At 36.1% G+C, this 17,669-nt stretch overlaps 1 protein-coding gene and 2 long non-coding RNA genes across 12 annotated transcripts in view; 2 read left to right on the plus strand and 1 right to left on the minus strand.

Annotated features, from left to right (window-relative positions):
• Positions 1 to 15,723, plus strand: part of Myb (proto-oncogene like protein Myb) — a 40,272-nt gene extending 24,549 nt beyond the window's left edge. For 3 of the 5 annotated variants that reach the window (XM_069112731.1, XM_069112712.1, XM_069112721.1), the window contains 9 exons: positions 6,189 to 6,354; positions 7,910 to 8,074; positions 9,791 to 10,112; positions 10,523 to 10,841; positions 10,929 to 11,338; positions 11,436 to 11,752; positions 12,009 to 12,098; positions 14,220 to 14,345; positions 15,501 to 15,723. In XM_069112731.1, the coding sequence (XP_068968832.1) occupies positions 6,189 to 6,354; positions 7,910 to 8,074; positions 9,791 to 10,112; positions 10,523 to 10,841; positions 10,929 to 11,338; positions 11,436 to 11,752; positions 12,009 to 12,098; positions 14,220 to 14,345; positions 15,501 to 15,635 (2,050 nt within the window). In that variant the 3' untranslated portion in view covers positions 15,636 to 15,723. Of the gene's footprint in view, positions 1 to 6,188; positions 6,355 to 7,909; positions 8,075 to 8,906; positions 9,035 to 9,790; positions 10,113 to 10,522; positions 10,842 to 10,928; positions 11,339 to 11,435; positions 11,753 to 12,008; positions 12,099 to 14,219; positions 14,346 to 15,500 lie in introns of those variants that run through there. The other 2 variants (XM_069112741.1, XM_069112749.1) reach the window with 2 other exon arrangements.
• Positions 395 to 4,060, plus strand: LOC138190218 (uncharacterized). The gene is made up of 3 exons (XR_011176234.1): positions 395 to 1,917; positions 2,105 to 2,805; positions 2,880 to 4,060. It is a non-coding gene; the product is annotated as an uncharacterized LOC138190218 (long non-coding RNA).
• On the minus strand, positions 6,349 to 8,892 carry LOC138179794 (uncharacterized). 6 transcript variants are annotated; one of them, XR_011173127.1, is made up of 5 exons: positions 8,754 to 8,892; positions 8,607 to 8,683; positions 8,376 to 8,530; positions 7,783 to 7,986; positions 6,349 to 7,401 (listed from the first exon to the last, which is right to left on the minus strand). It is a non-coding gene; the product is annotated as an uncharacterized LOC138179794 (long non-coding RNA). The 6 variants fall into 6 exon arrangements; XR_011173125.1 differs by having other exon boundaries at positions 8,376 to 8,544; XR_011173123.1 differs by lacking the exon at positions 8,754 to 8,892 and having other exon boundaries at positions 7,873 to 7,986; positions 8,376 to 8,544; positions 8,607 to 8,745.
• Positions 15,724 to 17,669: the final 1,946 nt, after the last annotated feature.

Raw genomic sequence — 17,669 nt, forward strand, 5'->3', positions numbered from 1 at the left:
TCGAATTCTGCTCTCTCTCTCTCTTTCTCTGTGTTCCCTCTCTATCACCCCATTTACTCCACGTATGGAGTTAGTGTCCTAAATTGATTAATGAGTGTCTCGGTTGAGTCGTTTCGCTTGTCCCTTGTTTCCACCGCGAGTGTCACGTGTTAGGCAAAATCGTGATGATTTTATCAGTTATTCTTCGCCTGTCCACGTGCCCTTTCTTCGACTTATCGCTCCCGCATCTTTTTTCAGCATTCCGTCTGCTTCCGTTTCCTTTTTTTTACACTATTTTTGACCATTTTATCTACCAATCTTTTTACCAAAATTCCACATTTGGATTACATAAATAAAATAAAGATAGAAATGGAAAGAAACAGATTCTACAATTAATTAGGATCGACTACAAAAATTAAAATAGTATGATTATCAGTGCCATCAAATTTTAAGTACTCAGTTTCGTCACTATATTACATATGCTTCGTGCTTGATTGCTTTACAAGTTAAATCAATTTGATGGTATCTCGAACGATGACCGATCTCATCCTACATCGTTTTTCGCAATCGTCATCAATAAAAAAACGTTAGATGTCTGTTCCGTATAAATATTCATGACAGCGGTCATTTTTGTAATTTATTCGCGATACTTTCGACGTGGTGAGGCGTGAAGGGAATCACACCACCACCATTCAGGGTTAACAAACATCGTACGTTCGCACAGTGCTGATTCTTTCTATCTATATAACCTCTCTCGGCTATCGCACCGTGGTGTACATATACATACATATGTATATACGATGTGCGCACATATTTTCGCGGATCGTGAGAATGCCGGAGGAAGTCCTGCGTCTAGCCACGTGTCTCGGGATTTAAACTCAAGGATATCCGCGACCGTTAGAACTTCCACGAAGGCGAAAGCCTTTACATAACGCGAGTGAAAAAAAGGAGGAGGAACGGATACCGATCGTCTCCGACTGTGTATTTGCGATTCCCAGCGATATTTCTGTCCTTTTTTTTCGCGCGTCACGACTAAGTAGGTAGTAAAGAGTTGGTCGCGAAAGCTGGACCAAGAGACATCGGAACGTGGCAAAATATAGTGTGTTCTCTTTTTTAACAGTCTTCCTGTCTCCTTCTTTTGTTTATTCTATCTCATTCGCTAATTTATTCTTTCTTCCCCATTCTGAACATTTTTTCACTGATGGTATGAACTTTTTGATAAATTGAATAATGATAATTATTCACATTTTTGTTCTTTTAGCATATTTCGTTTATTAAAGTATTTTAATAATTGTGTGTTGTGGAAAAATAATTCATGTGTTTCGTACATTTATGACGTATTGGTTCACACGTGACGAGGTGTATCAAGTGCACGTGGTTCGCACCGTCTTCTCCATTCTTACTTTCAAATTTGAATGAAGCCCAGTCGAATACCGGACAGACGTTCCACCATTCTGCGCACGTTCTGCCTCCGCTCCAGACTCTCGTTTAGTCATACAAAGTAGAAAGTGAAAAGGAGGATGCACAAAAATGCGATTCGTGCATTCCATTCTTGTATTCTGAGGATTTGTTTTCATGGAAATTCTACTGCACCCGAAAAAAGGGTTGTTCAATTGTTCTATGTGATTGTTATTGTAACTGCGCATGCGCACCAGGAATATTATTCTATTATAATATATAAAATTTTACCCGTGTATACATTTAAATATATTTTATGTCTAATATTAGTTATGTTTTTTAACATTATTAATAGCTATTTTTCGTAGAAATGACATTTAAGAGTCTGTCAACTTACGAATTCAAATATGGCTGGTATCAGCTTGACTGTGTATCTAGCAAATTCTCATGGAAGACACGTTGTGAAGAGATATACCGCGATTAGACACCTCGACATGTCATGGAAGTCTATGACATTCTAGGCATTGAAATTCATCGCCTGTAAGTCGGTTCTTTTCTATAACAAATATTATTATCTATAGTCCATTTATTACTATGACAATATTATTCAAATTTTGGGAAACCATTTTTGCGTGTGCAACTATATATAAATATTACTAATCTTACTTAAATCACAATTATGAACAAATATATTCCCTTACGATTTACAATAATATAATCTTGACAGAAATGGTGTCTAACCTCCAAAATCCTGTCTATAAATTTGAATGATGAGGCTTTAAATTTTAAAAGCTCTGTTAAAAGAAGGTATATAAAAGTCAATATGGTTGCTCAATCAACCCTGTCACGTGCAAGTCGAGCGACAAATCACCGGCAAGTATTTGTTTGCATAGTTTCACGAATTTTGCAGTGTTCACTTTTTTTAAGCGACACGTCCTGTATGCAGGAGACATTCCACCTGAACGGCGGCACTCCCCTTTCAGTTCCTAGCATTCCCTCGTGAGTGAACGCTTCATAACGTATTCCCGACTTGTCTACAGCCGGGAACGTAAACATCTGTGCACCTGCAGAAAGTCATCGTATTCGGGCAGCGAAGATTGCATTGCTAGCCTCCGCCAATTAAAAGCTCAATTACAGAGTGTATCAATTGCGTTTTATACGAATTTCTCTCACCGACGTGAAAACAGCTGCGAAGTTGAAAACGCGTTTCCTGTAGTAGCACGGTTGCCACGTGCTTGCCTGAGTAAATATGCGCATGCGTGTTCCATGGTATCGGTCTTTTAAGGCCAAGAAACAACTGGAAGGGATAAAAAGAGGAATTTCTATTGGTTATATTCAAGATTTTATTGGTTGTTAAATAGACGCTTAATCGAGACGAGAAAGAATTGTGAGATTTTTTGTCTCAATAAGGATTAATATTGCGCTAAGGTAACAGTTTATTTTCAGATTTTCAAACTTTCGAACTTTTAAATTTTGAGATCTTCAGATTTTCGGATTTTCAGATCTTCAAATTCGGTGCGTATTGTGAGTTTACGTGGAATAATTTTTCGTTTACATATTTTGTACGCATTATTTCACTGCCCTTAGTGGTTTAATGAAATGTAAACTAGTGACGCCTGATTTGCCGCTGACTTTCATGGGACTTATATACATAAGTACTTTCGTTTCCTTATCTCGATACCTACTTCGGTGATGGATGAAGGATTCCAAGAAGTTTCACTGGGATAGTGATCGCTGCTTTCGTTGTTGGACATCGATACGACACGAAAAGAAAACATGGTTTAATAACAAAATGATCGCTTTCAAAACACACTTGTGTACACATACTAGTACAAATAACAAATGTAAAGATAAAAGGGGCATGTCGTAAACCTTCCATTGGCGAAACATTTTTGAATTCATGATAAGTGAAGCCTAATAGAGTATAAGCAAATTTAGTGATTCTCTTTTCATGCTCTTTGGTACTTTTTCACCCTAGTGCGTTCGCCCCTTTCTTTCTGTCTCACCAACAAGCAGCTGCGCGTACCGAGAGAAGAAGGTGGCTATATGATATGTGTATGCATGTATGTATGTATCTGGCAATGAAGTACTTACAATGGAAGGTTATGGAACGATAGCGCTGGTAGGATGCCACAAGTATACGCGTCATATAAACATATGCGAAACGCAGATGGTTGGTGAACCTTATCGTTGTCATTATTTTCCGCCCTGAGCCTACAGAGATACCCCTCGGCTCTATATTGCTTCTTAGTTGATCGAAATAAAGATTACCAAATAATAGTAAAATATATATCAATTATTAAATAGCAATAAATAATAATAAAAAAAATAGTAGCATCCATTATTAGTAAAGATTATAATCAATCACGGTGAGTCAATCAAAATTTGTTAATTAAGGATTCAAGGGTAACTGGTAATTTCCGGTGCTGGAATCCTACTTTTACCATATCGCTGTAATAGGCAGCAATTATTTCTTGCCGTTGCGCTTCCATCAATTAGTGAGTTTGTTATATTATAATTAAATTTCGAAAGACGAGTCTAATTTGCAAATTTAACGCTAGGATTATAGAAAAAAAACTTCAGCTGTCAGCTTATCGGTTGTATTAATGGCTTTTTGATTTGTTTCGGTAGTATAAAGGTTATGATATTTTAGTACTAATAAGGATGATGGCACATCTTTTGATACATGGGAACGCAGAATGAATTCGTCACGTATAATTGACGTGAAAATGAAAATTAGGAATAGTTATAGTTATTAATATTTATTATATTTATCATTATATAACTTTAGTTACATTTTCTTTATTTTAATAAATCTTTGATAAAAATATTTTCTAAACTAATAGAATTCCAATTAAAACTTGTTTTAAATTCTTGATTCCCATAAAATATACAATGATTCCAAACTGTATCCAGCAATGTCAAGTGTAATAGGTCTGTTTAAAATATTGGAGATCATATTACATCATTTTCTGCATGTTAATTCGAAATAATTGTGTCAGAACAATGACCAACGGTTCGGTATAGTGAACTTTTGTGCTCGGTTTCGCTCGGGCGCCGCTGCGGTGTCTTTGCAGCGTACTCTGACGGAACAAAGGGGTTAAACGAGCGCCGTTTGGTGAAGGCTCGCACGATATAGCTGCGTGCAGCGGAAATGCCGGTCGTGGCCTGCCTGAAACAGTAAACATAACAAGCATTCGGACCGTTGCGTTTGATTTCTCTATGTGGAGGAGTACATAACGTTATATACATACGTGTGTGTTTCATCTCGAGCTGACCAGTTATCGTCGTCAAATTACGTCATCCGGCAAACATAGACTCCACAGTGGCTGGAATGTAAATACGTTGGTATAACGTGCAGCCAACTGTTGGCTAATTGCACTTGACGATGGATTATTGTGTAATATCAGCTCTGTTGCCTTTCCACGAATGTGAAACTTTCTACACATTAGTCAAAGAGGCTCCTTTTGAAGTCATTTTACTACACTTATATGGTACTATTATTTTCTTAGAAAAATGAGCAAGGAATTAAACAAATACAACGGAGATTATTAAACGAGTAATTAAATATTAGACAAAATTTTTGAGATAGAATCTTTCTCTCAATAATCGTTTTTTAAGAGTTTAAAGTAATAAAAATTAATAATCAAAAGTGTTTTCTTAAAGTACTTCTGATTGGCTGGAACGAATACCATTAAATTCAAAATAAGGAACATCCTGTAAAAAATTGAGGTTAAAAGAGTTTTGATTGATGAAATTATTGCAGATGACCTTGACAGATACAGTGAACTCTTTCATCTGTAATAAAGTTATATATATCTACTGTATGTGTAAGTTACTTCCGGGTAGAGTGGCACGCTCTTTCAGCTTTCTATCATGAAAAATATATAAAAGAAAAACATTTATGTAAATAATAAATACAAACTGAATAAGAAGAAATGTATAAGAAGAATGACAAATTGAGTAAAAAAATGGGTGATTCTACCTTTCTTTTTAAGTTTTACCAAGAGCCTTTCGTAAAGAGAAGAAATTAAGAATAGTGTGAGAGGGGGGACGGGAATGAATAACGATCATTTGCGGAAGAAGTAGACAGGAAATCCTTGAAGATGATGAAGGAACAAACCATTTGTAACCGCAAAAACTGACACTGGCCAGACTGTGGTCAAGATTGCCTCTTGGTTGGCGGTTTTAGGAAAGGGTGAAGAACAAAGGGGTGGTGAGTGCGCGATAGTTCCTTCGACAAAGAAGAGGAAGAAGCGCGCGCAGGATGGATGGTCAGCCATCCATGATTTCCCGTCTTCGCCTTTGTACGGACAAAAAAAAATAGCTATATCCGTTACACGTTCGCACGTTCGATTTTTTCGCGAATTGTTACATCCCTCTTGAACCACACTCATCTTCAAATTGGATTGTATTGTAAAAAAAAAAAGAATTCGTAACGTCAGTGTGAGAATTTTTGTTGAAGAAAGATTTCTTATGTATCACATTCTAGTTTCAATATTGTTATAAAATATTAATCAAAACTAGATTTTGGCTTTAACATGTTGTTACACTTTCTTCACTTTTATTTCTCTAAGAAATGAAATAAATGAAATAACAATTATTAGAAAAGTATTTGTGACCATTCCAGATTAAAATCTACATTTGTAAATTTTAATTTTAAGTTTAATAAATACATATTTGGAAAAATATTTTTCTTGAGGTGTAAACATTATTGTAAATCAAACTTCAATTGTGATATACTTTTATTACGAATTTCACGTTTATGATTTTCAAGTTACTGAAAAACAATGTTCTTTTTGTTTCTCTAGATCGCGCTCTGGTTACGATTCTAGTAGCGGGGGAGAGTCTGACAACGAGTACAACGTCATTGCTTGTCGTGGAGCCAGCAATCAATCCCAGAATCCAAACACGACAAATGCGAGCAGTAATGGTCAAGGAAAACACATAAACAAAGGAAGGTGGACCAAAGAGGAGGTAATCAATCGGAAATTCCATGTTACATATTCTGAAACATTTAAATTTGAATTTTTTATTTACTTTTATAATTATATATACACAACACACGCACCTCTAACTCAAATGTTGCAAACTTTTTCATTGTTGTAAACACTGTCAAAAAAAAAAAAAAAAAGTAGCAAAAAGAATTAATGATTTTGTTTACTTCTAAAATTATAAATATGATTGCTAATTTAAACGTTGCGAATTTGTTCAGTCTAGAGAAGATTAAAGAATAATAAAAATTTGTAATCTCTTTTGAAATGTGTTGCAAAATTTCCCTTAAAAGAATTTTCGTGGAACTATTTACAGAAATTGAACTGGACCAAAGTTCATTGGTCACCGTGATAAGAAAAATGTTCCACGCTATTTTCCTTTCCCCTGTTTCTCTGTGACGCACCTTGATAGCTGAGAGAATACACACGTGATCGCGTCATTATACCGTGACTTTGATCGGATGTAACGCGAAAGGGGAGGATACAATGAGCATAGGCCTCGAAAAAAGGTCCACCCTTCGTACCTTCTACAACGAGTTACGTTCGCGGGCAGATGCCCTCGACCACCCCATAGTCATATGCGCGGCTATAAAGAACGGGCAGCACCGTATGGTTTCCCGTGGGAAACATCACATAGGCCTATCGATCCCATTTGTTACATGACCTTTTTCATTCTCTCTCTTCTTATTCTCTTCTTTAATCTGATGCAATTGCCAAGTGAAAATTCTCATACATCCATTTTAAAATTTGGAATATTTTATCCCCTATTTCTTCTTCCATACTCTTCTTGAATCTACAGTATCTCTATGGTATCATGTAATCCTCGGTATTTGAAATTTGAAATATCTGCATCATTTTATAATTTCGTACGATAAAGTCATTTCTACATTATTTTTTAATTACAACCACATTCATATAGTAAAAAGGTACATGTTATAATACTAAAGTATTAAGCTTCATCTCGATATCAGTTTCGCTTTCTTTTCGTATTTCTAGTTTAATCTCTTCCATAAAAACGTGCCAAACAAACCTGCAAAAAAGACTGTAACTTTTATACTTCTCCATATTCGTTTCTAATTATAATTCCATCCATATCATAAAAGGTTAATGTTGCAATTAAGCTTCACCTTCATATGTACATCATTTTTTTTTACTTTTAGCATAATATTTTTCACAAAAACGTATCTGATTAATTTGCAAAAAAATTGGAACTTTCAATTTAAAAAAAATAAAATTATACTGCAGATATTAAATTAAATCCTCCAAAAATTAACATAACTAAAAATGATGCTTTTCTCGAATGTTTAAATCGGAAGTATACATTGCACGAGTAAAATTATTAACATGAATTTAGCACAGCAAGTCTTGCAAATCTCATCAATTAATCGTCAATGATCTTCTTCACACGCACCTGTTTTAAGACAAGGTAATGTTTGTTAAAATATCTTGCATTGCATGTGAAGTTTTAAGTTACCACCTTACAGCGTTACATTGCTCCTACCTATGTGTAATATATGTTCCATTTAAATGGGTTTCAGGACGGTCTGTTGAAGCAGCTAGTAAGCAACGCCGAGCAACTTGGGACCGGACTTCGATGGGATGTCATAGCTGGCCACTTCCCAGACAGAAGTGACGTTCAGTGTCAGCAAAGATGGGCGAAAGTCGTGAATCCGGAATTGGTCAAAGGACCATGGACAAAAGAGGTAAATTAATGAAATTAAATTCTTATTTGGTATTTATAAGTAAAGACGAATTTACATATTTTTTATTTTGTATTCCTTTGTATAAAGTGAGAAATCTTTGATTCTTTTACTATTCTATGTATGTAGATCCTAGTTTAGAAGTTAAGATTACTCTAATTTAGAACTCTAGTTCAGTATTGCAAATTCTAAATAGAAATTAAGGAAATATTATGTTATCGTTAGTAACTAGTATTTGGGTTGTATATATGTATACCTTTGTTTGATATAGTCACATTGTAATAAAAGGTTAAGTTATATCAACCTGCGTTTCACCGGATGGCCAACCAGTCCAGATTTCGCGAAAGTTCGTGAAGATCCGTTACACCCCTTCACCCATCATGGGCAGGTCTGTCCACGTATTTGGCAGAGGAGACGTTTGAATTGAAGATCGTGTAACGGTTCTTTGCAACTTTCCCTCTGGAACAAGGAAACTGTCTTAAGTTTTTCATATCTGCTTTAAGAAATGTATCTGTATCAGGTAGTCTATAAATACCGAGTAAATACACATCAAGCGTTTCCTCTATTGACCACCAGATGTCACCATGAGCCTGTGCTATGAGACCTATTGACCTATTATTGCCATCAATAATAACAATGTCCTAAACCTATGCAATTGAATTTTGTCCAACAAAAACCTAACCTAAATACCAATTTCGACTTAAAACGCTCCAAGGTCATCACTTCCGCACCAGTAACGATCAAGATGGTTCTTCTTGGGTGCATCTAAAGCTTGAAGGTTTGAATTCATAACGGCACGGCCCTGCACAACACGTACGCCTACACGTAGCGGAGGCAGCGCTCTCTTTCTCTCCCTCTGTCCGCCGACGGCCGCTACGGTGGGGTATGCAACAAGAAAAAGAGCCACGAGAGGTCCGCGGAGATGCTGCGTCGTCGTGCCAATGCACTTGGCAACAGCCAAGGGCAAGTAAAGCCTCTGAAAGTCGCGTACACTCCGTCATGAAGAGGCCCTATATTGGTGTGCACCTGATTCTTCATGGTGTAGGAGCGTCCTCGTTGCATCCTCTTTCCCCTCTGTCCTTTCCTCACTGTTTTCGTTGCTTCTTTCCCTCGGTGCACTCGAGGATCATCTCCGCGTGTGTCCTCTTCTCCTTTCCTTTCCGCCGCCTTCTCTCGACCTACCGCCTTGTTCTCTTACCTTCCTTCGACTCTTCTCCTCGCCTTCGAGAAATTACTCGCGTGTTGGACCTGCCTTCCGGTGAGAACTCGTCCGATCAGAACTTTCACGGCGCTTTGGTTGCTTTTCAGGGAGCAGGATGTCGCATCTGGTGAAAAGTCGACATTCTTTAATCGAGATTTTTCAGTCGACAAGTAAAGTTCTGGTTTAATACTAAAATTTTTGGACTCTGGTTTTTAACTAATTTCTCCCAAAAATTCTCTCCTAATTTATCTTTGTACTAAAAATGATTATTGTCAGTTTACATCAAAACTTCACCAAGCTTACAATCAAGATTCTGAATCCTATATCAGTCGCGACATCTAGTTTTCAAACGGCAATACCAATTATAAAAACAAATATTAAAGTAGTCATATATTGAAAATGGAAAAGTCAGTATATAAAATACATGAGAATCAATTTTAATGTCTTATCAGTAGTTTCATCCATCAACCATAAGTACTCGAATCATTCCGTGTACTGATGATCGGTGACGTTCGCAGGAGGACGAAAAAGTAGTAGAATTAGTGGAACGATACGGACCGAAGAAGTGGACATTAATTGCCCGACATCTAAAGGGCCGTATCGGTAAGCAGTGTCGGGAAAGATGGCACAACCATTTGAATCCGGGCATCAAGAAAACTGCGTGGACAGAGGCGGAGGACAGGATTATTGTGGAAGCTCACCGCAGGGTGGGAAACCAATGGGCGAAAATAGCAAAACTACTGCCGGGCAGGACGGATAATGCTATAAAAAATCATTGGAATAGCACTATGAGGAGGAAATATGAAACTGAAGATGGTGGTAGACCCACTAGCACAAGAGGTTCTTATCAATCCATTGATTATATTATTATTAGAACGCCAATATTTATGCAAATTTATAGTTTTATGAAATTTTTATTTTATTTTCATATTTTATAACTAAAATAGGACTGTATTTTGGATATTTGGATAATTCATGTGATTTTACATATTATGTGCATTATATGCATTTTTGCATCTTTACATTTTCTACGAATGTAATAAATAAAATCCACGTGAATATAATTTGAAAAATAATCTGTATTAATTCCTATTTTCAATCTTTATCTTCAATTTTCAAATTTTAATTGAAATATAAGCTAATAGTGATAAAGAAGAATATTAATTTAGCTAACTGAAATTGATATATTTTTGTAAAAAGTTAGATCATCAAAAAATGGAACATTTGATAAAAGTGAATTCCTCTTACAGGAAGAGGTAGGAGAAAAGTTACAGAATCGTCGGTGCTCTCTAAAGAAGCAGAGGAGGAAATCTCAGGTCACGGTCGTCTGAAGGTAGATTCGGCGAACAACGAAAACTCCACAACTGTGTCCACTATGCAACAGCATACTCTGGGTATCGACCAGCTGGACTGGAGTAGGGCTTGGGATAATCAACAAAATAACCAGACTTTCCAAGGTCTCCTGAATCTGAACGAACGGCCGCACAATAACGAATCTCGAGTAGATACTCCTTCAAAAAGAGGAAGTTCTTCTCGAGTTAAGACTGAACAAATTTCACCTTTTACAAAGTATGTTATTAAACAAGTTTAAAAAATAAGAATTTTCAAGGAGTATTTAATGAAGTTACCCATTTACTAACACGTCTATTTATATAGGTATTTTGATATGCAAATACAAGGTGAAGCGACAAGTTCAAAGAATTCAGAAATTAGACTAATGCCCATGCCAGACCTGGAGGAAATGCCAGAAGCCATAGCGGAGAAAGAAAGGAGCAGTCCACCCCCTATTCTCCGTCGACGTAGAAATACTCAGGTCCTTCAGCAGAGGACGGAAATACCTGAGAATATGAACCAGTCTGATTACTTGTTAATAAGCCAACAACAGCAACAGTCTGGCGTTACCACTCCATCCACGCCCATCAAACAATTACCATTCAGTCCGTCACAGTTCTTGAACAGCCTGAGTCCTGAAACCTCCCCCTGGCCACGGGCAAGTACTCCTAAAGGTAGCAGTCCTGGTCCACTCACCACACCACAACCCACTGGTCTTCGACGAAGTCAGAATGGTAAAGTTTTTGATAGAATCCTTCGTTCGTTGCTTTCTAATTTTATCTGGAACTTGATAGACTGTATATTGTTGCTATTATTATATTTTTGTCACAGATGGGAACACACCGAGAACGCCAACACCGTTCAAAAACGCGTTAGCAGAATTAGAACGGCGCAGCGGCGCGACTACTCAGTTACCTGCCACCCCAAGTCGTCTAGATGCTCTAACGGAGATCATCAAACAAGAAACCGACCGTGAAAGTCTAGCAGGGACTAGCACCATCCTTCAAGACTCTGGTTACAGCACGATTAGACGGCGGGGTAAAGAAAATAGCGCTCCTGGTGGAAAGAGAGCGCGTAAAGCTCTCTGTCAAGCCTGGGCGAACGCTTCCCAGGATAATTCCGAAATAAGTTTCGTTGTAGAAACACCGGTAAGTTGTATGTCGATATTTAGAGTGTAACATTAGCGAATATTTATGCAAAATTCATATTTTTATAAATATACTTATCTGTTACATATTAAAACGAATATCCTATTTCGAATATTTTATGTACTTTTACAGATTATATACATCTTATATATTTTTGCACTTTTAAATTTGCCATTAATGCATAAAAATCCGCAGTTTAAACATTAGTATATAAAATTATTATTTAGTTCACTAATTTATTTTCTTTACATTACAGAGTAAAAGTTTGGACACATCGGTATTATTTTCACCAGCATCCATGGCATTGGAGGATAGTTTCTTAACAGCAGGAACTAGCCCCGTAAAGGTAGAGAACCATGTCCATACTCAATCACAGATGCAAACTCAACCCGCCCTATCCTGGTATTATTCCCGTACCAATCGCCTCTAGACACGCTAGCCGGCCTTTTCTTAACTCTCTTATTTTAACACTGTCTTTCTCTCTCCTTTGTTTAGTATATTTTACTCAATCATGCCTGCCTGTCAATTAACGTTAAATATGTCTCGCCCCTTCTCTATCTTTCTCTTCGATTTTTCTTTCCTTTTAATTTATGACTAAATGTTATAAAACCAAGGCGCGCGAGGAATTAACCTTGTATTTGTCCTTCGTAATTGTAACTATGATTATTGATTCCCTTTTGTCGCCCTGGTATCGTCCAATCCAAAGATTATTAGCGATCTTTTTTTTTCTTAAGTCATAAGTATTATAATAATAAAGTAACACGACTAACAATTAATAACGACGTAAAATATCGGTTTGATTTATTTATATGATTAATTTATTTTTTTCTTTTTGACAACGCGTATGCTTGCCTTGTTAAATTATTATTTATGTGTATGCAGTAATGTTATGTGCTTGAAGCGAAACTTATGATCATGAAGTAAGGAAACAATGGGCTCAAAGGAGCCGTATTATGAAGTACTTAATTTATATTTTTGCGTGTATTACAATGTTTATTTTTTGGCTGATGTTCATCATATTATATTCTACATACATTGAAAATATCCATACTCTTTGGTTTCGATGTACGTAGATATGTATGGTCGACCTTGTTTTGTTTTTGTTTGCTTCAGTTTTCTCCTTCTACGATTAATTTTACAAAGAATTAAATTATACCTTAGACTCGTGTCATTAATTTCTTTTTATTTCATTTTGTTGACGTTTATTCGTGTAAATTATTTGTGTATATTTGGTATTTTGGGAGCGAAGTAAACTGGAAACACTTAACCCAGTGAAACTTAATTTATTATTTATTGTTATATAAAAAGATAAGAAATAGTCAATTATATAAAAGCTTTTTTAAAATGCTATTAGTAAGTCCTAACTTCAAAAGTGGCTAAGTTATTATAAGAACAAATCCTGTGCACAACAGGTTAAACATGTGTGTATGTAAATTTATAATATAGTATTAGTATCTAAATACTACGATTATTTAATATTTAATTACAAGAGACTATCGATTATACCGAAATGTTTCCAGTTTCAGTTTCGTCTCCCTAGTCATTAATTAACTTCAATATTAAACGGGAGGATGGATCACCGGTGATCCACGCGGCATGGAGCGCGTTAACCATTTTTGTACACATTCCAAATTGTATATCCTCGCGACTCCTTCGTCCTTCGATCGTTTCCCGGATCATGTCTCGTATAATTATATATAATATATATATAGATGCATATATATATATTAGAAATAAAAGATAACGTTTATTTATTATCATATTAATATATATACATATTATATATATATATTTTTTTTTATTCCTTTGGTAATAACGTTGAGTTGCCGCATGTTCATAACTAACTCAAACGTAAAAACGCCCTTGTACAGGCCTGGCCTAGCGTACCAAAGTATTTCTTCATCCTGTATCCCTTCATCCTTTGTGTCCTGAAAGTCGACAAAGTCCAAAGAACAATTTTTTCAAGCGGTGACTCCATCGGTCGCGAGATGCCGCTCTCTTCGATACTAATTCGCAACCGTGCGAAGAAAATGAGAGAAAAAAAGGAAAAGCAAAATACCTAAAAGGCCTAGTCATTCTACAATGAAACGTGGTAGTAATCTTAGCATGAGTGTGAAACATGCCCCAGTGAAAAAAACATGAACGTATAAAATGATCGAACTGACATATAGTCCTCTAATTCTTCGAAAAAGCTCCCCATAACCTCTCTGTTTCTATCTAAGTATGTCCTTTCTCCCTCTTTTTCTTTATATTTTTATTCCCTCCCCGTTTCTCTTTCTTCGTAAAACTTTTGACTGTCTTAAAGACTTTTGAAGTCTATATTGACGTTGAAAATTTTTAGATCTTGTCAGTCGAATATTTTTTCTCAAAAAAGAAAAGAATAGGAATAATTTTCGAATAGTTAGACATTTTCTATAAATGCGTTCTTTTAATCGCCGGCTGTAGCTAGTGTGTCTATCCTTTCTAGACTTCCCACGACTTTGTGTCCATACAACGGAAGCCTAATGCCAAGAGAGCAATCACGTTCGACGCGTTCGACAGTCCCTGTTGTATTCTCAGCCCTCTACCGCTTAGGCCAGTCAAACGTGCCAAGGTGAGTGGTTTCTTTTTCTTTCTAAAATCTGTTCAACCCTCGACAGGGTTAATCGTGTTAGAGATTTGATATTTTCGTGTCAGATTTCTGCTCGCATCACTGTGGTATTTAATTTTTGGATACTGAAAGACATCTGTCGCGAGAGATCGGATTTCCTTACAGTCTAGACCCTTGTAGTATTACATAGCTTCTGTGAGTCGATATTAACTACCAAAATTGGTTGAGTAATAGATAATCTTAAATATTTAAAAGTTAGTAACGTTTATTCTGCAATTTTTTTTAAATATAAGAAGCATATTTACGTATGTAGTAATTCCGGCATTAATTTAGATATAAACATCTTAGATGTCGCTAATATATCTACTATCTCGTATATGAAGATCTCAAGAGAAAGGCACGAAGTGCATTTTCGTTGATTTTCTGATTTTAATATTACTTTGTGTGTTGAGTATAGTAACTCGAACCGTAAAAGGTAATGTTAGGCCAAACTTATACCGCGGTCAAGAACAATTGCTATTTTTAAAAGATAAAATTCATGCTTCGATTACCTGATAGCCAGTATGCAGATAGTACGCAGGAGCAATTTAACATATACTTAATGGCATGTACCTTTAGCTTCTTCACATTGTATTTTCCACAGCCCAATAGCAAAGATCCTATCATAAGTATCAGATGATCATATGACGACCAATTTAACGATTCGCTATCAGAGTACGTATTTTGGAATATTTCACAAAGGTGTCCATAGTATTGCCTTGCTGTCCATCCCCATGCATACAGTACTGGGCCTTTATCCCCCCCCCCCATAGAAATATAACACGCTGAGAACGTAATGGTAGAGGAACAGTATTAACGATCGCTTTCAATTCAAAACAATGCAAGAGCGAAAATAACCGGTTAAATCCTTGACTGAACAGCCCTTTTACCCTCAAAACATTATGATTAAACGGGAGAATTATCCACTCCTCTGTAAAAAATAGGAAATGTGATTTTTCCTGTTCTTTCCGTATGCTCTTGGTATATGATAAATAGACCGCAGATTCTCTTATTTTAATTATGTCCACAAAAATATGAATTTTATAAAAATCAGCAATTTAATGATAAATTTATGTAATTAATACCGAAAGATTCATAATTTGATTTCTTTGATCACAGCTACAATTGGAGGCACAATGGACAACAGTGGCATGTGGACGCACGCGTGATCAGCTGGAAATGACGCGAGCCGCCCGACGATTCCTCAGCAGCCATGGATACCTGCCATTACGTCCTCGTTCTCTGAACTTTTAACAGCCTTTCTGCAGCCGGTCGCAGGGGCTCGGTCGCACTTCGTGGTACAAAAAATGCGACATTGAACTAGTCGTAATTAAAACTAAACGGCGCTTCCGTTTAAGGAATATGGCCTTTTTCTATCAAAACTGTCGAACGAGATGAGAAAAATAAAAAAACATGGCGAAGAAAAAATAAATCTATTAGACAATTTTTTTACAGGCTAAATACGAATGCTTTGCGTATTGTGATCACGTTTTGTAATCATCTTTTGTAATGTAACCGCGGATGTAATATTGAAGTATTCCGATGCATAGCGTATGTATACAAGCAGTCGAATTTTGTTTTAACAAAGAAAACCATGTTTCATCTGAAATTACATCTTGAAAGGAGAGGAAATGTCACGCTTTACCAACACTTCTGTTTATAGTTTGTTCTCAAACTCCAAAATAAACAGCAGAAACAAAAGCAAAGCAAAAGACACTTCTGCCTTTTTTTGTAGATGATAAAATGTTGCTACTGTAGTGGCTTATAATTAATAAACGTGAAAAGAAATAATATAGTAAAAAAATAACAATAATATAATCTTTGTAACAGTTTCTTACTTTCGTAAACATTGCTTGTTCCTGGTGGGATACGTACAAATTACATACATATGTTGATATATATGCAATTTTTTTAAGGAGCATCAGAGATAGCAATGTTCACGTAAAGAAACTCTCGCATGGATCATGATATTACATACAATTTATTTTGTACTTGAAAACGTCGAAGAATTTCTGACACTTAACGTAGCGACTTCTTATCACGTTCGTACAAAAAGATAAAAGAATAAAATAATAGTCGGTTTATTTGATACAATAGTATATATTATATAATATAAAACAAAAGCATTATTGCGGCCGTTATGTACAAAGAGCCTTTGTAACTGATATTTAATTTACAACTGAATAATAAAGACGTGATGATAATCACACCAAAAAATAAACAGTTGGTACTATTTTCCTATTTTTAACCAGCACGACACATGTTGTCTGAAAGCCTTACAAATTGAGAGAGGTATGTCACGATTTCGTTTTACCGTGCTACGTTGTTAATACGATAATGGTAGTAACAATAATTCAATTTTCGGCGTACATCGGTGTGCTACTCTTATGAAAACTTGGAATGCCATGGAATGGACAAAAGAAGACATAAGTGCTTAGACAATGATCAGCCCGTACACATCGACAAACAATCAAAAATAGTTCGACAAAAGTCTCACAATTATGGTGAGTTATATCGAGTGTGCCTAACCAACTCAATTTTCTTTTCATTTGAGCTTCAAACATGGTATGTTACCTTAAAGGTGTCTTCTCAGACTTTGCCGCACAAAGACACGCGCTTTACCTCATATTGGGAGTAGAATTACAGAGTATCTAAACGCAAACGGTACAAGATTATCCAACAGTACATTTAAATTAGAGACGATATGACCATAATGTTCATTAGTGATGCAGTGAGCGTCGAACGTAACTCTAAGGCTCCTTCGATACACGCGTTTTCTCTACACGTTCCAACGCCATACAGAATTTACGGTTCCTTATAGAATCTCGAAGACAAATTAGTAAACTACAGTACAATATTAAATACGAAATTACCTCCTTTATCCTTTCTTTATAGTACGACCTTCATTATCAATTGTACATTCTTTATGATCTGATTTTATGATCTTTTTAACACTAAAAATGAATAAAGTATGCTTACTTTCTTATTAACCCTTTGCGGACGAGTGTTGGCAAATAGCCGCCCAAATCTATTCACAGTTCCGGACACTTATTTTGAAGTGGCTGGCGTACATCTACTTTTCTGGGCGATAATCTAATGCGTATTTACATATGGGTGTAGTAAACTAAACAGCATTATGTTTTTGATGAAAGAAAATTATAGATCTTTAGAAATTTTATCTTCCGTATAACGTAAACTCGCGATGTAGGATGATGGTCGAGTCAAAACGAATTTCAGTCTTTCATTGGCATTACCAGACGAATCAGCAAGCTTTTTATGTCTTATATA

This window comes from Bombus flavifrons, chromosome 1 (genome assembly GCF_040668555.2).
Source record: "Bombus flavifrons isolate JBK064 chromosome 1, iyBomFlav1_principal, whole genome shotgun sequence".
Lineage (NCBI taxonomy): Eukaryota > Metazoa > Arthropoda > Insecta > Hymenoptera > Apidae > Bombus > Bombus flavifrons.